Consider the following 23,133-nt stretch of genomic DNA (forward strand, 5'->3'; position numbering starts at 1 on the left):
CGGCCGCCGTGGGGCGGCGCTGCGGGGCCGCGGAGCGGGGGTGGCGGCGGCGGCGGGGCGGGCCGGGGCGGGCCGGGCGGGGCGGGCGGCGGAGGTAGGTGGCGGGGCGGCCGCCCGCCGCGCCATCGGCAGCGGCGCCGGAGCCGGGAGCGCAGCATGGTCCCGCCGGGCCCGGAGGGCGGCCGAGGTGAGGCGGAGCGGGGCGAGGGTTCAGCCGCGGGCTGCCCCGGGGGGCGCGGCGTCCCCTTGGAAAACGCCGGGTTTGCGGCTCAGAGGCGCGGGGGGGCGGGTCGCGGGTCCGCGGTCGGGAGCGGTGAGGCGGTGGGAGGGCGCCGGGGGGCCCCCTCCCCACCGCCGCCCTCAGGCGCCCGGCCGGTCTCTCGGCAGCCGCCGCCGGAGCCATGGCCCCCGGGAAGAAGATCACGGCGCGGATCAAGAGGACGCTGCCGGTGAAGGGCCCGCAGGCGCCCACGCTGAGCGAGCTGATGAGGTGGTACTGCCTCAACACCAACACGCACGGCTGCCGGCGCATCGTGGTGTCGCGGGGCCGCCTCCGCAGGTTCATCTGGATCCTGCTCACCCTCAGCGCCGTCGGGCTGATCCTGTGGCAGTGCGCGGAGCTCCTCTTGAACTACTACAGCGCCTCGGTCTCTGTCACCGTCCAATTCCAGAAGCTGCCCTTCCCCGCCGTCACCATCTGCAACATCAACCCCTACAAGTAAGGCACGGGGTGCTGGCGGCGGGGCGACGGTGGGCTGCAGCCGGGCTCCCGGCGAATTCCTCATCCCCTCGCCAGCCCAGCACCAAACCCCTTCCCGGCCCGCTGCTCCTCAGCTGTCTTTCCCAACCGAGGGTTCTCCCTCTGCTGCCCTTCGAGTAACCCACCCACCTCTGTGCTGATGCTCTTCAGACACATGTGGACTGTAATCATGCCCTTCGCTTGCTGCCTGCTGAGCTAGACTCGGTCGATTTAGTTTTCTGCTCGAGAGAGTCCCTGGTTAGCTCTGTGGTTCTCTCTGAATTCCTTTCTTCCCAGGACCAAAGTTCCGGGATTACAAACAACGGTGTCTCCCAAAGAATGGAAAGGGAACGTTTGTCACCCCTCTGTTGCCTCCTCCTTTCCTTATAGGATGCTTTGCCATCAGTCAACAATACTTTTTCTCCTGCCAAATTACACTTTATGTTAATGTCTCCGCTGCCGCCAGCTACCCACCCCGGCCCCTGCAGGCGATCCAGCTGTCCGGTGCCTCTTGGCACAGACGCAGAACTATTTCCACATGCGCTGCCTCCTCAGGCTTGCTAACACAGCCTTCAAGGAGCTTGGGAGTCTGTGAGGGCTTTCCCTGTAGTTCAGTCTGCTTTGCTTCTTGTGGTCCTTGCTCTGAGACCTCTCCGTGGGCACAGCTGTGCCTGCCCACAACGGTGTAAGTTGATGTGGTAGCGAGATTGGTGCGGGTCCGCGACAAAGAGTTCTGTCCTGAGCAGTGAGGCTCGCAGTGCCGCGGGGGAGACGCCGCAGCTCAGCGGTGAGGCGAGATGGGATTCACTTTCTGTCACATTGTCTCCGATGCAGGTACAGCTCCATGAAAGAGTATTTATCTGAGTTGGACAAAGAGACAAAAAAAGCTTTGGAGACTTTCTACGGATTTTCGGAGGGCAAGTCCAAAGTGCGCCGGTCGGTGGATGAGTGGAACAGCACAGGGAGCGACTTCTTCAAACAGATCCCTCTGCTGAAGTTTGAAGACTTGTCTAAGACAGTGACTGACCTTCGTAGTGGCCAGAAGAGGAAAATAGAGGGTAGTGTCTTTCACAAGGATTCATCCATAGTGAACTCTGGGGATTCAAATGATATCATTGGCTTTCAGCTGGTGAGTGTCACTCTTCCTTAGCCAGCAAGTTCAATGTGGGGCAGCAAAAGGGTGTTTTGGGTTGGTATCCCTCTGGCCAGTTTTATTGCTGCCTTAGGTGGCTTTATAGTGAAATAAAGCTCCCTCTGCTCTTTTGCCCATTCTGCCATGCCTCCACGGCTGCCTGCAGATTCATCGCCAGCTGTCTGGAAGAGAAATGCCTTCCTGAAGTCTACCCAAATAGACGTAGTGCTTTCCTTAGACTTAGTGACCTGTCGTTCGGGCCTGAAACATGACCTAGCCCTGAATGAGAGGCCTTTAATGCCCCTTTGTCCCCTTTGCGCTAGTATAACTTCACGCGTCGTTATTACTGTGGAAGAGAAACGGTATCACACATGATTTCATTTCACCTGAAATGCTTTTTCCCCTTTGTAATTATCAGTGCGACGCAAACAACAGCAGCGAGTGTGCACTTTATACGTTCAGTTCTGGTGTTAATGCTATCCAAGAATGGTACAAGCTGCATTACATGAACATCATGGCACAAATTCCTCTGGAGACTAAAGAAAAATTGAGTTATTCTGCTGATGACCTTCTACTGACATGTTTCTTTGATGGCCTATCTTGTGACAAAAGGTCAGTGCACAGAAAATACCTGCCAGCTTAACAGCTTATTTCCAAGTGCATAATTCATGGGAATTGAATATTTGGTATTTGCTGAATTCCAGCAGGAACCGTTTCTATTTTTAAATGAAACCAAACGTTTGCTTGCATGAACTTTAATTACGCTCTCCAAATTAATTTGTCTTAGTGTTTTGCTGTCCAGACTTCAGATAGACCCATGGATTTTTGGCAGAATCAAATCTACCTGCTTATGATTGTGGCAGTGCAATTCTTGTGTGCCCTGGTAGCAGGAGAGTCATCCCTTCGTACTGGGGATAACGGCAGGGTTCCCCTGTGCAGCTGTGGGGCACACTTGTACGCGGGTTTAGCTGTTTCCCTGCTGCCACGCACAAAGCAAGCTGCACGGGAACTCTCATTGCTGAAAGCATTTTGCTTGCATCTGTCATCGTGCAAATGCACAATGTCTTCTCTTGGAAGGAAGACGTTTGCTTGAGTGGGAGGGGATGTTCACAGGAAAGACATGAATGTGCTTGAATCACGAGGGTGTGCCCTCAGCCTCCCCTGCATGACAGCGGCTGTGACATCTTTTCTGAAAAATTAATATTAATGTTCCTTTAGACATTTGGCTGTCAAATGAAAGAGGTCTTCACCACCTTCCTGCTGGTTCTGTAAATCCGCTTCCCCCATCCTCTCAACCTTCATTCCCACGTGAAAACCTCCTAAACTTTTCATTCCCTGATGCTATTAAACCAGATCATATTTCCATGTAGTTTCAAGATATTAAGAAAAAAGCCCATACTTTGCAGCAAAATAAATTGCTTGCCAAAAAAAAAAAAAGAAACATCCAGTCTTATGTCTCTCCCAAAACAAAAAGCCCAAATCTGCTGATTTTCTCCCACAGGCAGTTAAAACTGCAGAGGGCAATGTAACGATATTTGATTTCTTTCAGGCACTTCACTCGTTTCCATCACCCCCTGCATGGCAATTGCTATACCTTCAACAGTGGGGAAAACGGGACGGTCCTGAGCACCTCCACGGGAGGCAGCGAGTACGGTACGGAAACTGAGTTTGCAGAGGAACTATTAGATAACAAGCGGTCCAGCGAACTGGATCCTACTGGAGGGTGATTGATGTGTTGGCTCTAGATGTGCAAGCTGATTGGGGAAATGCTTGTTTGAACTAGTGCAGACTATTGCAGAGAATACAAAGATAATATCATTGCATCACTAATGTTTTCCATCTGAAATCACTGCTTCCCGGTTATATAACTTTTTTAAGTAGGTCTCAGCCACGTTCTATGGAGACATTATTTGTTTGCTGTACTCGGGGCAGCGGAGGGACGTTGCTTGCTGCAGGGGTCTCAGCCTAGCACTGCAAAGGCTTTGCTTGGTTGTTACAGTTCTACTTAAGGCGAGATAATATTAAGTAAGCCGTGCTGCCCTCCCTGACCAGAAAAAATGGCTCTGGCTTCTGGTGTAACTCTGCTCTTGCCTTGTCTCTGTCCTTCAGGATTGCAGGTCGTTCTGTATATAGATGAAGCAGACTACAACCCCTTCCTGGTGACATCCACGGGAGCCAAGATCATCGTCCATGACCAAAACGAATATCCCTTCATTGAAGACATTGGCACAGAAATTGAGACTGCAGCAGCCACCTCCATAGGGATGCACTTTGTGAGTGACAGCGACCTTGTTTCCAGGTGCATGGCACCGTTTCTTTGAAACAGATTTAAATATGAACTGGTACAATGCTTGAACCATGCTTGAAGGTAGCCAGTAGCTGGAAGGCATCTAGCACCTCACACTTGAACAACTGAAGTGCCCCAAGGAAAATCCTGTGATAGCACTTTTCTGAACAAAGTTGTCCTTTGCGCAGAGGCTGTTGGAAAATTGGGTCTTTATAAACCAAACAGCTACTGGGATTTTGTTCGTTCTCCCTTTTATCCAACCTTTGGCTTTCCAGGGGATTTTTTTTTTGTTTTGTTTTCACAGCAAAACCCACAACCACAGAAACGTGTTGTCAAGTGCCCCGTTTCCCTTTAGCAATAAGCAGCCAAGTTTGCATCCCATGCAGGTTCCAGGGGAGGAAGAGAACGAGCTCGAGCTGTGGGTAACCCACGTTAGGGTCAGGTCTGTAGCGATGACTGCAGCGCAACCCGTTTAACTGTTTTGTGGGTGCAAGTCTTGTTTTCCGGGTTTCTTGCTATCCCAGCCGTAAAGAAAACCTCATGAGCAGCGACTCTGCCTTTTCCAGCTTAGCGAAGCATCTTGCCGTTGCAGTCAGTAAGCCCAGGGAGGGCTGCAGCTCCAAATTTCCCCGATTAGTATAGTGCAGACAAAGCATTTGACCCAAGGGGCTTCTTTCCGTGGTAGGGAAGTGAAAGCAGTGCCATCAGGCAAGCCAGGCTTTCCCCTTTCATCTGGATGGGCTGTGAAGTGAGCATTTTAGTTCTGCCCTTTCTTCACTGATGGTTGGGTCAAAAGCAGCAACCAGACGGCTTATCTGTCCTGGCTGGGTGTGCCAGATCTAGATAGTCCACGCATTAGAAAAGACATTAAAAACAGGCCTGATGGTTTTAAAACGTGCAAATAGTTAACTATCTTCCAGCTGTCTGGAAAGCTGTGGCAGCCACTGCTCGGTGTAGCCAAGCCGGGGTAGATGCTACCTAACAAACAAAAAGTGAACATAAGGTATCGGAAGCAGAACGGTGTAACAGAGGCAAAGTCTCACAAGAATACTTGTTTTGTAACTATTACACCGTACAGGAAAAAGTCAGTGCCGGCAGAGTCTCAATATTTAATGTAATTTTTTCCTGGCACAGTAGATTTGGACTGTTGCATATAGTATAAAAAACAAGACTGAACATATCTCGCTGGCTATGTTTAAAAGATTTGGCATGAGGAAGTGACCTGATTGCATCCTACTGTACCAGCCGAAACAGAAGCTGGACGCAATTTCTGGACCCAAAACAAAAGCTGGCAATCACTGTACTGCCAGTCAAGGAAGACTCCAGAGAGCCTGCCGAGGGGGAGTCACAGCTGTCAGGGCAGGGCTGCACCACCAAGGTGCCGGATCAGTCCTTGTAGCCATGTCCAAATACACAAAGGAGGACCCAGCGGACCTGTGCCACACACAACGCTGCTCACGAGAGGCCTGAGCGTGGCAATCGCTGTTTCCCAAATGCAAGCATCGGTGTCTAGGTTATCGCTCATGCGTTTCAGCTGAGTACCAGGACTCCCCCCACCCTGGCCTTCAAAAATATTCCAAGATGTCTGGAATGCAAACAAGGCATTGCTTGGCAGGAGTTTCAGTGCTTTAGTTAAATATTTAGTTTGGAAATTATTTCTGTACCTGAATGAACAAGTAAGCTTTTGTAGAGGTATAAGCCGTGACAAAAAAAATTCTATACAAAGGATGTATCATCTGTTAGAAGATACGGCAGCAGACTGAGGCAGGCATTAGATTGTCTGCGGAAGTTAAAAAAGCTGGTTTCATTCAGTTTTCCAAAGTAATACATCTCTAATATTGAAATTGCATAATTCTCTGTTCTCTCCAAAGAGAGATTTGAGCATCTCTCTGAAAGAGCTGGCTTGCCCCGTACATGCCCGTAGTCTTCTATTGCTGCAGACAGAAGTGGTAATGCTCGCTCTCAGGTTTGACCTCAGTAACCTGTAGATCTGTAGCCAGTGCCTCCAAGGTAAGCAGGCGTTCCTCAGGTTCCTACTAAATTGGTCCTTTGTAGGATCAGCCCCTAATTTTAAACTCTGTAGCGAAAGATGGGTGAATGGATTCTTAAATGCATAATATTTCTTGTCGTTTCAGGCCACTTTGTTATAAAGTGGATAATTACTGCAGAAAGATAGTAAGGGTTTAAGGGCTGAGCGAGGTAGGGCAGTCTGCAGGAAGCAGAGGCAGTACCCTGAGTCAGGTCTGGTGAGTTTGAGGGCTCCCGGCCCCAGTTTCAGCAGACCTTGCAGGCACAGCTCTTGGCATTGCAGAGCGCTTTTCTCCAGACAGAGACTGCAGAACAGGAAAAGGTGTTAGCATTCTTCGGCTAGGAAGGGTCAAAGCAGTCCCTGGAAAGAGTCCTGAAGGAGATACAGAGAGGGGTGCTGTTGAGCATTAGCGGAGCCTGAAGTGCCGTTTTACCCACAGACCAGGAGCAGCCCGTGCAACAACAGCTCGAGAAGGTTGGGTCTTCACAGAAAACAAAACCAACAGCCTCCCTTCCCTCAAAACGCAAACACACATCCAGGATAAACGATGCATAGCCTCTAGGACTTTGCAATGAGAGAAAACGTAGATATGAATTACTGTGCTTTGAAAAATCCTCACTGTTAAGATTATATCATCTCTGCATTCCTGCAGAGGTTTTCAGCACAGACAGCAGATGATCCAGCCAGAGCAGTGCTTTGGGAAACGGACATTACAAACAAAAAACCCCTCCTTGTTTTGACAAATGATTGACAAGTCATTTGAGATGGCAAGAGGTAAACGTGCTGTTCGAACCTGCCCCATCACTGACAGTTTCAGCATTGTGATGAACTGCCACTAAATCCTTTGGGTTCTCTGTGAACTCCAAAAACCAAGATCTGTTCTTTTCTGGTTCTCAGACTCGGTCTCGCAAGCTGAGCAAACCCTACAGTGACTGTACAGAGACTGGTGCTGACATACCAGTAGAAAATCTCTATAACAAGAGCTACTCGCTCCAGGTAAATCTGTTACATTTGTTTTTATCAGTTGCTTGAAAACTACCCTCATAAGCTTTACAATATTCTGTAGTTCAGGACCTGAGATGGTGAACAGTCCAGGCGCAGCGTCACTGCTTTTAACCACGGATGTAAAATACCACAGCACTTTTTAAAAATCCAAGTTTTATTCTAAGTGGTTCATGTTTGAAGTTCCCTTAGGCGCTTTGTTAGATAAAGAGAGAACATTAGCTCGTTAGGCAATTTTCAAGCAATGTGAGACTGGAAAATATTGGCCAAGTAAATGTTGCAGCTTAGTAAGCCTTGAAGCCAGAAATTGTGACCTTTAGGACTCCAAGAATAACAGATACCATCTAATCAGCATCCAGATAGCAGGATGTTTGTTTACAGAGTAAGTTTCCACTAATTTTGCATGGTTTCTGTAATTGGGTCCTCTTGGAGAGTGTCAGTTGTTCTTGCACTCTCCACTTGAAGAATCATAATTATATTAGCTGCTGCCTACTGCAAAGCCTGTGCCTAGGCTGGATTTTTATTTTACAGGGCATTATACTGAAATCTGCTGTGATGTATTGCCAGGTAGGATCACACCGGCATTATCTCAGGCATTTAGTAACAGTATTTCACTGAAACTCAGGGCTTAGAAGGGCTGGGACTGGGACCAAAAGGCTTGACGACTGGGATTTCAAGAAGAAGAGTTCAGTTCCTGCGCGTTCCAACTGATTAAGCGTTTTAGCACAAAACACTGACTCTACTGCCCTGTTAATCCTTACAACCAGGTCTCCAAACATGCACCAACACAATTTGGTCAAAGCTGTGAACATTTTCACTAGTGAGTCACATCCCACGCCTAGATGTTGATTCATGGACCACGCGCCATGGCAGACCAAAAACCTTCTCCTTGGCTGTGGGAAGAGCAGCTGCAACACTCAAGCTTTTGATGGCTGTATGGGAAGTGGGGGCAATCATAGAGATGCCCCCTCAGAGAGGATTATATTCTTTCTTGCACTAGAGCCTAAGCCCTCCATGGCACTTTCTGCTTGTATTTATATTCACTAGCAACAGAGCCTGAAGGCCCAGGGAAATGGGTGCCCATCTTATTGCTACTATCACAAACAGAGGATGGTTTGACATGCCTGCGAGCCTGGAGCTTGGTGCCGCAGAAGCGCAGCAGCCTGTGCTTCTGAGACACCAGCTCTTGCTTTATCTCCCCTAGATTTGCCTCCACTCCTGCTTTCAGAAGGCCATGGTGGACTCGTGCGGCTGTGCCCAGTACGCGCAGCCCTTACCTGCTGGAGCAGAGTACTGCAACTACAAGAAAAACCCTAACTGGAGTAAGTGTTCAAACACCTCCTGCCTCAACTACCCACAGCCGCATCCCTCCACAGCACCATCCCCAGTCACACAGCGCACCGGGAAGAGGCGAATCTGCCTTAGCCCACTTAAAGCCCCATGCTGCAGAGCCTGAAGCCGCCTCTCTCGTTTAGATTGACTTGTTTCTCACAGTTGCCCTAATTGCTTGTCATTTCCACACACCACAGAAGTGTCGAGTGGAGGACTCGACCGGGTGAGGCAATTGTTCGTGCCTTATAGCAAGTGACAACCACTTCTCAGAGTATTTTGCAATATTTATAGGGCAGATTTTTTTTATCCCCACCACGTAGGTGATGGCCACAAAGGCCACCTACACCCCAGAAGTGCTACTCCAGCACAGGTAGCAAAAGATCATTGCTTTTCTTTCTGGCTTCTCATGCACGTGCCCTGCTCCCTTGCAGTGTACTGCTACTACAGACTGCACGAGAAGTTCGTGAAGGAGCAGCTGGGCTGCCAGCAAATCTGCAAAGATGCCTGCAGGTAAGTCCTGCCCACAACCAGAGGTAAAATTCTGCGTGGGAGTTCAAGCTCACCATTGACAGCCTGTGTCTCTCTCCAGCTTCAAGGAGTGGGCGCTCACCACCAGCATCGCCCAGTGGCCATCCACCGTGTCAGAGGTCAGTTCCTAATTGCACGCCGGATGACAGCAGCATGGCACAGCAAGGCATTAAATAAACCCAGAGGTTCAGCAGGAAGCAGGGGGCCCCTGGGGTATTTGTTAGCACTTTAATGATGCTCCTCCCAGAGGCTCAGTCTGTAGGGTCCAGGTCAGGGCTTCCCCTCCAGCAGTTCACCATTAAACTAAAATCTGGCTTGTGGGCCAGGAGATCCCCTCAGGGACAGCTGGCCTGTCACAGCCATTCAATTCTGGCACCCAGGCTGGTCTGAGGAGGCACAGAGCATGAGCTCCCTTTCCAGGGGGTTTCTACACAAGCACACACAGCTATAGCAGTATCTTCTGTCTTTTTTTCCAGGACTGGATGCTTCGAGTTCTCTCTTGGGACAAAGGGCAAAAAATCAACAAGAAGCTAAACAAGTAAGTTTCCATGTATATGTTTCCAGCTTGCACCTCAAGCTCAGATATAATCTCAGCTGCCCTAATGATGGCAATTGGGGAAAAAGCTCCCTTAGAGCGGCCCAGCCCTACTGGTCCAACTGGTTATTTGCATAGTTTTTCAGTATGTTTCATGTTATTGTTTTACTAAACCCTCAGCCTCCCTCTGTTTCTCCTCTCAGGACGGACCTTGCAAACCTCATGGTGTTTTACAAAGACCTGAACGAGAGATTCATTTCAGAGAATCCTGCCAACACAGTAAGTGAGCACAGCGGTTCCTGCTCTGTACCAGGAGGATGCAGCTCTTCCTCCCAGACAGGCTGGATGTTTTCATCCTGCCAGGGGAGTGGTCCCATCCAGGCAAGGGCAGGAAACCGCCCACGGATGATGCACTCCAGGGCGCCCGGTCCTGCCCTCTGCAGCCCTTCTCAGACTGTCCAGTCCCAAGCCCTGCACCGGGATAGCCTGTGGGATGCCTGCAGTAAGCGCAGCGCTGAGCTCCCGCTGAAGCGGAGCGGGAGGGGGTAACGCAGGCAGCAGAGGAAGGGCCCACCGCGTTCGGTAGTGCTCACAGCAGACCCTGGGTGCCCCAGCTCGGTGCAGCCTCCCCACACACCGTAACAGTGCTGTGGACACGTGTCAGGCGCCCGCAGGAGCCGATAACCTTGTGCTCTCTTCTCTTGCAGCTCGTCATTCTTCTTTCCAACTTCGGAGGCCAGCTGGGCCTTTGGATGAGCTGCTCGGTTGTTTGCGTCATTGAGATCGTCGAGGTCTTCTTCATCGATTCACTTTCCATTGTAATGCGGCGCCAGTGGCAAAAGGCAAAGAAATGGTGGAATGACCGAAAAAGGGACCAGCTGGGGAAGGCACCGCAGGCCAGTGATCTGGAGAGGCAGGGCCACGATAACCCGGTCTGCATCGATGAGGACCTGCCCACCTTCAACACCGCCCTCCGCCTGCCGCTGCCCCAGGACAGCCCCTTGCCCAGGACTCCCCCCCCCAATTACAGCACTTTGCGGCTAGAGACTGCGTTCACAGAGCAGCTGCCCGATACGCTAGAGGTTGGGCAGCACTGACGCTTATTTATCCACCCATCCAGGTGCCAAAAAAAGAGGTGGGTGCTGGACCCGTGTGTTCAGGGGTGAAAGGCACATATCCAAACGAGCACTGAAGGGCTGTTGGGTCAGACCCTTATTCAGGGGTTGAACTTGCAGTCAAAGCTTCTCTGAGCAAAGCTCAGACACAAAAGCCAAGGGCTCTGAGACGTTAGGAACTTCAGGCAACATCAATTCTCAAGTTAATCATTGCAGGAGATGGCTGGAGCAGGATGTGGCACTGAGCTGGGATGTCTTGCCAGACAGAGGCATACATTAGCAACCGACTGCACACACCCCATTGTAAGTGGGCAGGAATTACTCCACAGCAGAAGATTGATGCCACATTGAGTATTAACACTAATTGCTCTCGGCTGTGCGGCTTGACTTGTGGGAAAAACCCAGGGCTTTCAGGAATGCAGCATGACATTTGTAGGAAGGGGCATGACAGAGGCTTGGGAAGAGCACAGATTGCTTGAAAGGAAAGCTCTGAAGTTGAATTTTCATTAGGAACCTGATTCCAAAGGTGGCCTGAGGATCTCTATTCTGAGATTAAAAGTTAGGATAGTCACAGGCATCCTTGTAGGGCAAGTTATTACACGGCTTGAGTAGGAGAACTTAAGTCATCCCGAAAGAAACATCCGAGAAGGGCATGAAATCTAATTCAGCTTGCAGTGATGAATGGCATACTCTACAAGCTCGATTCATTTTACATCCCTCAAGCTGGCCATTAAACAGCACCTCAGAGGAGCTCGTTAAGCAGTGCCTGGCCTTGGCCACACATGACTTCCCAGAAGCCTCAAAGGGAGCTGGCTGCTCTCTTCCTGCTCAACCCCAGGCATGGACTTCCCTCTGTGGCCACCTGGTTCACAGCCCCGGCGGTGCCCAGGGAGGGGACGGAGCCACACGGGGCTGCAGCGATGGCCGGAGCTGCCCCGGGCTCCGCTCACAGCCCTGAAGGGAGGCGGCCGGAGGATACATCTGCCACACCGCTCAGCTGCCCGCCTTGCTTACACCCGCTCCGTCCCGCCGTGCTGCATCGGCACCCTGCGTTCTGCCTCCTGCGCGCCGACCGTGCTGCTGCACCGGACCCTCCTGCCACTCGGGCCGGCCGGAGGCTGCTGTCTGCACCCGTACGGCCGCGGAGCGCTTGTGGGGAGCCTCCGGGGCACCCAGCTGCGGAGCCAGCGCCCTTCCCCTTGCCCCCAGGCCTGCACATGACTTCCTCCTACCCTAGCCGAGTCTTAGCTGCCTAGAGCACGCCGTACAGACGTTGAGGACGAGCATAGCCCGCACCGGGTTGGCTGCTTAGGGTTTCTGTAGAGCAGGAGCGATTGAGAGCGCGTGCGTGCATAAGTGTAAGAAGTCTCTCTTTTCCTTTCTTTATATAAACTTATTTTATATTTAGGACAGTGAGAATCCATAAAGGTTCTTTTATGTGCAATAAAACATATTTTAACTGGATTATTTAAATAGCTGATAAACTGAAGAAATAAAGATATATTTTTTAGTAACTGCCTTTTTTTCTTTTTCAATCAGCCCTATGCAGGTTACTTCCATGCAGCCATCCCGAGAGATTATGGGATGTCCCTGCGCTGCCAAACGCCCTGGGCACCTCTGCAGAGCTGGGCTTGTGCTGCACAGTGCTGCTAGGCCTGGCTTGGGAGCAGGCTTTGGGGAGCCGGGGGTGCAAGCGGGTGCATGGTGAAAATACCTCTCAGTAGCATTAGCCAGCAAGGTGACCAAGAAGGCTGGCACCTCGGGTGTCTCCAGACAGTGCCACTCCTGGAGAGTCCTTTGGAGACCGCAGGGGAGAGAGCCGGGTTTGCTCTCCCTCGGAGCCCCTTCTCGAACGCATGAGGGCGAGGTGCTCGGAGCAAACCCTTGCTTGTCCCCATCGCCCCTCTAGCCCAGCATCAAATAACCACACTCATTGCACTGCACTTGCCCCACCTGCAACAGTGACAGAGAGACCTAGAGAAAAACACTGCGATAGCCACGAAAGGCACCGGGGCCGGCTCCCCCTTTGCATTACAGGCACGAGCTGTCGCAGCTACAGCGGTAGTGGAGGTAACAGCAAACTTCAGAGCTAGATAGTGTCTTACAGTAAGCTCCTTCCTTTCCAGTTTGTTGTTTATTCATACAGGAGGCAGTTTGGCTCAGTAATACCTGCCTAAGGACCTTCTTCCAGATGCAGGTAGCTGCTAGGGTCACTTTTGACTCTAACTCTTCCAAAGCACAGCCTCCTATGAACATTGGGAAGGGGGAAAAGACCCATCTCCCTGGGAAAAAGCAAGCAAACATTGCAAAGCAGGACATGCCACAGTTGTTCTGTTCGTCACCTGTACCCATGTGGGCAACAGTGCTTGACAGACCGTGACACCGTGCAGGAGCTCCAAGGTTTGCTCCCTCCTGCTCACAGCAGCACCGAGAAGGGCCTGCAGGAGCTCAGCTCCCTGCTGGGGCAGCACAGAGCCCCGCGGCGAGCCTGCTCACTCAGGGACCCCTCTTCCTCTCAGGCTGCACGAGTGACCCTGCTCCACCCCCAGCAGCCCCCAGCACCAGGAGCACCCTCACCCAAGGGCCCAATAAGCAGGTGCTAATCATGCAACCATCCCCCCTGGGAAGGAAGGAAACCCCCTGCAGCTGCTGCCCAGAGCATCCTGCTGCACCTGGGTCCTGCGGCACAGCTGGAATCAGGATCACAGAGTGTCCTGAGCTGGAAGGGACCCAAGTGAATTCGCATGTCTTCACACCTCTCTGGGAGCAGTCAGCTACGGCATGGCAGCAGACAACGAGTACCTACATTAAACTGTACCAACACGTCAGCCTCCCTGCAAAGGTGCTGCAGCGAAACCCAGGAAACACAAACACCAAAAGCTCTTGATTGAGAGTTTTAGATCATAGAATCACAGAATGCCCTCAGCTGGAAGGGACCCACAAGGGCCATCGAGCCCAGCTCCTGTCCCTGCACAGGACACCCCAAATTCACACCGTGTCTCTGAGGGCCTTGGCCAAGCGCTTCTGGAATATCGCCAGGCTGGTGCCTGGGGAGCCTCCCTGGGGAGCCTGTGCCAGGGCTCCACCACCCTCGGGGGGAAGAGCCTTCCCCTAATGCCCAGCCTCACCCTCCCCTGGCACATCTCCCGGCCATTCCCTCGGGTCTTGGCGTTGGTCGCCAGAGAGCAGAGACCAGCCCTGCCCCTCCTCCTCCCCTTGGGAGGGGGCTGCAGAGCGCCATGAGGGCTGCCCTCGGCCTCCTCTGCTCCAGCTGAACAAACCCAGGGACTCCAGCCGCTCCTCGTACCGTTTCCCCTCTAACCCTTCCCCAACTCCGTGGCCTCCTCGGGACACTCTCCAGTACCTTTATACCCTCAATGTCCTGCGGCGCCCAACGCTGCCCACATCACTCGGGGTGAGGCCGCCCCAGCGCGGGGCAGAGCCGGACAATCCCCCCCTCGCCCGGCTGCGATGCAGGGCTCGGTGTCCCCCTGGGCACGGCTGGCCCTCTGGGCTGCCAGGGCACGCTGGTGGCTCCTGTTCAACCTGCCGTCGGCCAGAGCCCCCGGGTCCCTGCAGAGCTGCTCCCCAGCCCCTCGCGCCCCAGGCTGCCTGTACAGCCAGGGCTGCCGCGCCCCAGGGGCAAAACCCGGCGCTTGCCCTTGTTAAACTCCGTGCGGCTGGTGACTGCCCAGCTCTGCGGCCTGCCCGGATCCCTCGGCAGGGCCTCGCTGCCCTGGGGAACGTCATCAGCTCCTCCCAGTTTTTTGGGACAGGCCGCGGGGCACAGCCTCGGGGGGTTGCTGTGTCCCTGGTGCTCGCCAGCGGCCACACTTCCCGTCCCGGTGGCAGCAGAAGTTGTGTCCTGTGGATGCCGCAGGCTGTCTCCCAGACCTTTCTCTGGGGTGCCTGAGAATTCACAACACAGACAAAACCTTGCAATCATGTATTTGTTACAGCAGAGCCAGACCTCGGTGAGAGCTGTGAAGTGGATGACACCTCAACCAGGGCAATTTTAGAAAGTCTTGTACATTTAAATGCTTCCTGGAGCAAAACAAAAGGCTTTTAAAATAAACTTAAGTGGTGCCAATCCTGCAAGGAAGCGGTTGCATTGACTGGTCGAGCTTTATACCCGATAACTGCGGTTCTAATAAGGAAAACATCATTTGATTGAGAGCAAGGCTGCTGAAGTGGGGCATTCCCCTGCAGCGTGCCTGTAAGGCCTCTCTGGTCCATAACCCAGGCACTTTTTAGCTTGAACACTCACTTTAAAGTCTTTGGTAAAGCGCAGGTTTTCTGTAGGTGCTTTTTGCCTTTGCTTCTCAGGGCAGGTGCAGCACCTTTTCTCCTTGTGTGAATAACCCTTGGGAGGCAGAAAGCCACAGAGTAGCTACAAAAATGGATTACTTCATCGTAAATTAAACACTGAACCCTTCTGAACTCCTGAGTCATCTTAAAAACAGAAAACTACCCAGGACACTACCCAGGACAGTACGAGAATCAGGTCGGACACACACTAAACATCATGAACTCAAAGCGTTTGAGAAACTCAGCTTGGAGTTTATGGGAACAGGCAGTAAAATCTGCAGTTCGGTGACATCCCCTCCTCCACTGCTGCAGCCGCTGCTCCGAGGGCCAGGTGGGATCCCGGCCTCTTCCCACAGGCACAGCGTTCCTTGGAGACCCATAGAACTCGGTGGGAGCCTGGCGAGCCCCAGGCAGGGCTCGGGAGCAGGCAGCCCCCCGCTCTCCCGCTTGCAGCCCCCTGCTCGCCGGCACCGCGGGGCTGCAGGGCAGCAGTGGTACCCGAAAACAGGGTGAAGGCGCAGGTGGCATCGCAGGCACAGCGCTGCCTCGGCGCCGGGGCGAAGGACGGGCTGGGGAGAGGTGTCGAAACAAAGCTGCAGCAGGCAGGTGCCGGTGACTCACGGGGAAAGGCTGCCTGCACACCAGGACCGGCTCTTTGGAGCAGAGGAGACGCAGTGGACGAACCTCGCTCAGCTCCCAGCAGCAGCCGCGGCGGAGGGGAGAAAGCTGTGGGTGACGGAGGAGCTGCTGGGGGGGCAGCTGAGGAGGAGGAAGATCCAGCTGCACAGAGAAGGTTTGCTGGGGGTCAGGAATCCGCCGGTGCCTCTACCAGCAAATGATGTCCAGGCAGAAATAGGGTTTGAAAACACACGGAGCCGCCAGCCCTTCTCTGTCCCGCTGGGGAGCGGATGCCTCCGTACACCACGTTATGGAGTCTGGTGGCCATACGCAGGGCTTTGTCTCACCTAATAGACAATTACCCCGAAACAGCCTTCAGGGGCATGGACCAAACCTGTTGTTTTCAGAGTAACCTTCCCAAGCAACCCTAACCCAAATGGCTCAGGCGTTTCACCTGTGGGCACCTGATTTCTGTAGTTACTGTCCTGAGCTACCCCCACCCCCCAAAGGAGCACTGCAAAGGCTACGTGGGCTCTCGTCCTGCCACGAGGAGGCTGGAGGTTGGTTTGTCCGAGCTCTGGTGGAAGCACTTACAGAGCAGGCATCAGTCCTGCCCCTGCCCTCGCCTGCTGGTGGCTTTCCCAGTGTTCCCAGTTCCTTTGACACAAGCGTGAAAACACCTGCTGCGAAAACCATGGCGAGAGGGGCAGCTGTGCAGAAACAAACTCCAGTCGCAGTGGCAGGACTTGCTGCTTAAGTACTTTTGAGAATCAGAACTGTTGGGCAAAGACTTTTCCTGGGTGGAAAACAAGACTCTCACCCTGACGCTGCTTATTTCACTGCTCGGCATGAACAGCCGGCACAACGGTGACTCAGGTGATTTGGTGTGTCAGCCAAACATGGGAAGGATGTGTGGTTTCCCTATCAGACAGAAGTTCACCTGGTAATCCAGAGAAAAATGGGAGTACCCTCCCTCCCAGTCAACAGGGATGTAAAACTTGCCCAGAACGTGACAATGAACAGTAAGACACAGATTCCTTGGAAAACACACCTGAGACTCAGCCTGGCCCCATCCTGATCCCAGGTGGCCACGGCATCACCGCCGCAGCCCCACGGGGTGCAGCAACCCGGGGATGTCGGCCTGGAGGGGTAACTCCAGCCTCCCCCAGAGCAAAGGGATGGCTGCCCAAAGCCGCCCCCAGCAGATGCAGCCGGGCAGCACCGATGGGGTTAAAGGCTGCCCGGGCCCCCTTCCACACTGGGTAACATTGCAGTGGTCCACAAACAGGTTTGGGAGTTAAATACCTCATTAATGTAAATGGGGCCGGGCTGGGGAAAGGCATCTCCAGCACATGCCTATGGAAAACCCTTTCAGGCTCTGAGCCTCCGCTTGTGCCCTGCAATAAGGTGCAGCTCGGGGTGGGGGGGCCTGGACATGGCTGGAGACTGTGGATGGTTTAATTTTACCCTTTCACCTTCACGGCCAGGTGAACCAGCTCCATAAATATCAGCATCGGGAGGCTTCTCCTCCAGACACCCACGAAGGGGCTCACAGGGCTACGGCAGCTCTGCTGCTGCTGTGTTCTCCAGTCAGACCTCCCAGGAAACACCCCAGCGAGGGGCTCTGCTCCAGGAGAGCCCACCCGTGCCTCCCGCTCAGCGAAGCCCCACGGTCTGGGAAACCAGTGTGACCTCGCCGGCAGCAGCCACCAGCCCCCAGCAGCCCGTCGATGACACGCTAAAGCAACGGGCGTTCTCGACACGCAGCAGCGACTTCCCTCTGCTTGGAGCTGCGGCCAGCGCGCCCCAGACCAGTGCTGCTCCCGGGGCTCAAACAGGCTCAGGAGGCTGCGGCGGCCGGGCCTGCAATACGGAGGGTGCCAGCCGGCGGGTACTTTATTGTAGTAAAATTGTTTCCTTGGCTTGAAAGTCCCGTCTCAGGCGACACCGCGGTGGTGAACACCACGCAGCCGGAGTTGGGCAGCTCCCTGGAGCAATCCCCCACTGCCAGATGCCAGGTCTGAGCCACCCCCACCACCCCGGCCCGTGCTCGGCGCTTTGCGGAAGCGTTTTTGAGCAGCCTCAGCCCCGGGAGCATCCCGAGCACAGGCCTGAGCCGTGGCAGCGCCGGAGCAGTTTCAGGCAAGCGTGAGTCAGAGGTTAACCCACGATTGCGGCAGCTGCCCTCTGCAGTGACATGCCGTGACACGGCTCCGGCACTAATCCCAACGCTGGCATCTCCCTGCGAACAGGACGGACCGGGAAGTGTGGAGTCACTGCCAGTTCCCCACGCCTCCGCCGGCACACGCGGGTGATGCCGTCAGCGGGACTGCGCAGGCGGTGCTGGCCACGGCTGATGAACCCCGGGAAGAGTGAGAGTTGGGGCTGGCCGTGACCGATGCCTAACGAGGGGAAGGAGGGAAGAAATCCCAGGACAGGCTGGGCAATCCCATCCGAGCAGCCGGACTCCACTCCTATGCAGGGGGAGCCTGGAGCTGCTGCTCTGGCCGTGGGGCAGCGCTGGTCCTGGCTCGTCGCCGTCTCCTCGTGCCCCACACCGTGCCGGCGGCTCAGTGCCGCGCTGCTCCCAAGGGCAGCACCAGCACAGCCATTTCCTCTGCCAGACGCCTCGGTGCGCCCGCCCAGCCCTGCCTGCACACCAGCGTGTGCTCGCCAGCACAGCCCGGCGGCACCGCGAGCCCCCCGAGCCCCGCTGGGCGCTGGGCTGCCCGTGGCCACACGACTGGTCCCAAATTGCGCGCTGGTCTGCAGCTCCCAGCACTGCACGCACAGGGCGCTCGATGCTGTCTGAAGGAACAGCACAATTATCCAACCACATCACTCCGGAACAGCTTTTCTCTTGGGACTGACGCTTTCTGGCAGCAAGAGCACCCTGATCCCTTGGGGTTTTTAATATTTCTTTCACCATCTGTCCTCCTTCTTCCCAAAACCAAAGGCTCTTCTCCTGCGCCTCGCTCATCCCACTCCAGAGCATGTGGGGGGGCGTCCCGCCCACCCCTCGCCAGAGCAGTGGGGGCTCAGGACGCCCCAGCCCGGGGATCCGGGGGGCGGTGGGCAGGGGCTGTGCTGGCCGTCCCTGCGGCGCAGCGTGGAATGCCACGCGGCGGGTTCCCGCAGCAGCCGGCCGCGCTGCACCAGGGCTCTTCCCTTCGGCCCAGGCGAGAGCAGCCGTGGGCTCGGGGCGCTGACCCGGCCGCCGCGCCTGCTCCCCGGCCCGGTTGCAACACAGCCGGAGGTATAAACAGGTAAACACACCCCCCCTCGGGGCCGCAGACAACATGTTCCCGGCGTTTTGTCCTCTCTTGTATCATCACCCGTGCTTTGGCACTTCCCTGTCACACTCCCGTGCCGCCTTGTCTCCCAGGCTTACACTCCTGCCTCAGTTTCCCTTACAGAAGGAGCCGGGTGGGAGCCGCATCCCCCTGGGGGGCCAAGCCTCCCGGCGCTGCTTGCACTTGTGCACTTTGCCCTAATAAGTTTCTGTATCGGGCAAAGGTTTGGCAGTCTGTATAGATGGAAAAACGTGAGTATTCACTAGATTTATTCACCTGCTATTTAAAACGTGCCGCAGTCACAGGGGAGATGCAACCACCGCGAAGCGTGGCTGGATGCGGGTACTGGCCAGAGCTGCGGTGAATCACACTGTTCCCACAACGACTTTTGCTGCAGAACCTTCTTGTGTTTTAAGACCATCTCACCCAAGTTCACATAACGAATCCTGAAGGGTACAACCTGTTCCCCTGGATAATCACAAAGGGTAATCACCCCTCGCTCTTGTTCTTGTTAGAAGTCATCGCTCAGAAAATATTTCACATTTCCCCCAGAACATGGGAGAGGACCATAAAGCACGGGCCCATGGGGAACTTTACGGTGCTCTGTCCCGGCCGGCGCCGTGCCGGCGCTCCCTGGCCTGTGCCGGGGCAGTGTGGCACCCCCGCTGAGCCCACCCGCAGCTACCGCGCCCTGGGACACTGGAGTCATGGCAGGCCGGTCATCTGTTCCGCTGAACTTCTACAGCAGAAAAGGCAAATGAGTGCGACTAATTCCCCATCACACCAATTAATTACAGAGCAGGTCTAGGGAAACCCCACCGGTGACAAACTGCTGCCTGAACGCGCAGCCTGCCGCGGCCCTGCGCCAAGAGCCCGCTGGGTCTCACCCACCGGTCTCCCCCACACGGAGGAGCGCAGCCTCGGTGTGGCGAGTCGGGATCCTACGATCAATGCCACTGACGCTCAGGCTGAAGGGAGCTGTGCCTGAGCCGGGTTTTGCCCCATCCCTCCCGCTCTGGAGCCAGCAGCATGGCTCGCGGAATTGCACGGCGTGGTGGTACCCGCGCCCCGGCACGGACCGAGCCCCTCGCGGGGGCCAGGCTGTGGCCGCCGGCTGACCACACTGTGCCAGGCACACAGGAGCCGGGCCTCGGGGGGCCGCTTCCCTCCCCTCTTCTGCTGCTTGTAAAACAAAACCAGTCTCGGTTTTACTGCCTGATCTTTGTAACGCAAACAGAGGTCAGTTAAAAAGGTTTTATACGCGGCGGTTACCGGTGTAGGTTGGCTGGTGAGATGCTCGCTGTCATTTGACTGTGATTTTACTGGTCACAACTAAATCACTCTGTTTTGTTTCATGACAGCGTGTCTCTGAAAGTGTACCCGATAAACCGAGCAACTCAAGTGCTGAACGAGCCCATTTGCACCCCGCATGGGGACGGGTGATGCACGGCTTCCCTCGGCAGAGCGGAGCAGGAGCAGCCTCCCTAACGCGGGTGAGCGGCGGCGATGGGGACAGGCGCGCTCCTCCCTCGCAGCAGGGCTGCTGCAAACCCCAGAGCCGTCTGACTGGAAGCCAAGCTGCAGAGGTGACTAATGTTTAGCACGTACATCTCGCAGCTCCTGCTAAGTGGCAAGCTAATTAGCGGGTGCGGGTGCGCTGGCGGTGCCCATCGTCGGCCACGGGCAGGGTGACTGGCCACGCCGCCCCAGCACCTGGGCGGGAAAGGGGCTGCCCGGGAGGGGACTCGAACCAAAGCTCCCGTTTCTGCAGCCCAAAGAGCCTTTTCCAATCCTCATGAAATCCCTAAACACCGAGGAGTGACCTCGGGCCTGACAGCCGCCACCGCAGCAGCGCCAGGCTGGGACCCCCCACCCGGACCTCACACCCCCCCACCCCTGCACCGTGCCGAAGGGCATAATTTGGCCAAAACCAATGCAGATTTACACAGAACCAGATATGGACGAGTCAGATGTTTTTTCCAGTGACCTGAACTCATTCCTACCAACAGGGCCATAATTTGGGGCCGATTTCCTTCCTGCAGAGCTGACCTCGGGTCTCTGCGTCGCGCTCTGGCACCATCACCTCCACTCTTTGTCTTTACATACAGGCCTAAAAACCAGCCCAGAAGCCTTTGCAGCCTTCTTTGTATCCGCTCCAGCCACCACCAAGTTTTCACTTTACCGGATAAATTTAGGACAGGTTGTTATTTTCGAAACACTGCAGCTCAGACCAATGGAGCCATTTTCTGGGCTGATCTGCCCCGCGTATCCAGTTTCTCAGCTGTATTTAGCTGCTGTCAGGCGTGCATCACGCCAGCGCAACACCCCGACTCGGTACACAATGCCTGGGGTGCAGAAGAGCTTTCCACAGTGTTTTTCAGCTGTATTTTTAGCAGGAGGTTTTTGCTTATGAAATAAACTTTCTCATGAAGCGAGGGAGACAAGGCAAAGTCAAGCCAAATTCAAGGTCGTTTGGCTTCACAGCTGGTGTTGCAAACCACTGAACAAATGCAGCCTGCTCTATTTTCAGTGTTAGGGCTGCCAGTGCTGGTAACAGACATTGTTCTCCGAGGAAATAAGTAGTGATAGAAGGGCAATTATTTTGACAGGACAGAGGTTAGAAACTGGGTAAGTCCTGGTACTCACCATCAAACCTGTTCGTTCTAGCTTCGCTTGGAAATACTGTTTAAACACAATCCCGCATTCCACTTCTGACATAATGGGAGGAGGTACACTTGTGCAATTTAAAAATAAAAATCCCTTTTGTTCCCAAACTACGAAACACAGGGTCATTTGGGAAAGCCTGACCGAGGCCTGATTGAACAAGAACCTGCGATTACTTTTCCTAGCGAGAGTCAGTCGTTACCTTTTACAACGCTTTGCCGCTCTGCCGTGATTTATAGTTCCACGGAGGTTTATACACACTCACTGTTGTGTCGTGAGGAGTTACCGTCTCCCACAGTTGCTCAGGATGCTCAGGGTTTTGCCTCTAAGCGGCGTTTGCACGGTAGCGGCGGGCTCGGGGATCCCACCCGTGGGGTGCAGCGCGCTGGCCCCAGCCCAGGAAAGCACAGAACTCAGACTGGGGGGGGGGGGCGCATGTCTCTCCAGCCACCCCGAGGGATTATTATGTGATCAGCAGGAATCAGTGTGCAAGACACGTAAGACTGGGATTAAGATATAAAATGCAAAAGCGCGTGCTAACCGCCGTGAAAATCGCAGACAACAGAGCTACGAGCGTGTTTGCGAGGGCACCCGGCCCCGTCCGTGCTACCAGTGTTCCGCCCTCAGACGCAAATAGAGGAGCTGCTTAGTTGTTTAATTTCCTTGTTGTTTGATGGAAGCGGAGCTCGTTTCTCCTGGCAGGAGGCCGGCACCTCTCGGACTCAGCCTGCAGAGTTCTGCCCCTTCTATTTAAGCATCAACACCCTCTGTAGCCCGCGTTTCAAAGATGTGTGGTGTACAAAACACTGCCAGGAAAGCGTGCCCAGCAGCAGTCTTGGCAGTAAACACAGCTGCTCGGGGAGACCTTTTCTTTGGGGGAAAAAATTGTAAGTTCTTCTACTTCTTTAAAAAAAAAGGTTACACGATCTTCAATCAAAAACGGATTATAAAACTGTTTCAGAATACAAGTGCAGTTCACCTGCCGTTATTTAATCTGTGTCAGAGGCCTGTCGTGGGGGGTGGTTGGCACGAGGGAAGCCAAAGCCGCGAGGCGATGTCCTGGCGCCTGGGACGTTTCAAACCAGGCCGAGAAACGCACCGTACATCGCTGCGGCGCAGGGGCCATGGCCGCGGCCCCCGGACCTGGTCCTGCTGTGAACCTTCCCAGGCACTGCCGGCGTCCCAGCGACGGCCCAAGCACCCGCTGTTCTGATGGGACTTTTTCTGCTTTTGGGGAAAACCCAAGGGCAGGCGCCGGCGCCGTGGCAGCGGGACGGAGGCACAGCTTCCTCAGCACCGCGCGGGAGTGGGAGCGGGCAGCGTGACGGGGGCTTTGTGCCGCTCACCCCGCACTGCCCGTGGGCTTCGTGGCACCGGGGCAGGCGCAGCACGAGCGGCTGCGAGCCCCTGATGGAAAACTGCACGGTGCTGGGGGAAAGTTACCGCAGGGCTTCAGCGGAGCCTGGACGAGCCACGACTAAACGGGGAGCGACTGCGGCCGAAGGGAGGGAGGGCTCAGATGCACCGCCGTGCGGTGACAGGGGGCGGGAC

General features: G+C 54.6%; 1 protein-coding gene across 1 annotated transcript; it reads left to right on the forward strand.

Moving 5' to 3' along the window:
• The first annotated feature begins 52 nt into the window (after positions 1-52).
• SCNN1G (sodium channel epithelial 1 subunit gamma) lies at positions 53-12,213 on the forward strand. Its single transcript, XM_075104545.1, has 13 exons — positions 53-187; positions 388-718; positions 1,574-1,868; positions 2,290-2,483; positions 3,421-3,524; positions 3,981-4,144; positions 7,085-7,183; positions 8,394-8,511; positions 8,953-9,031; positions 9,111-9,168; positions 9,526-9,587; positions 9,788-9,863; positions 10,292-12,213. Exons 1-13 carry the CDS (start codon positions 157-159, stop codon positions 10,679-10,681), a joined length of 2,001 nt encoding a protein of 666 aa, XP_074960646.1. The 5' UTR covers positions 53-156; the 3' UTR covers positions 10,682-12,213.
• The last annotated feature ends 10,920 nt before the right edge of the window (positions 12,214-23,133 follow it).

Source organism: Phalacrocorax aristotelis, chromosome 10 (genome assembly GCF_949628215.1).
Source record: "Phalacrocorax aristotelis chromosome 10, bGulAri2.1, whole genome shotgun sequence".
NCBI lineage: Eukaryota > Metazoa > Chordata > Aves > Suliformes > Phalacrocoracidae > Phalacrocorax > Phalacrocorax aristotelis.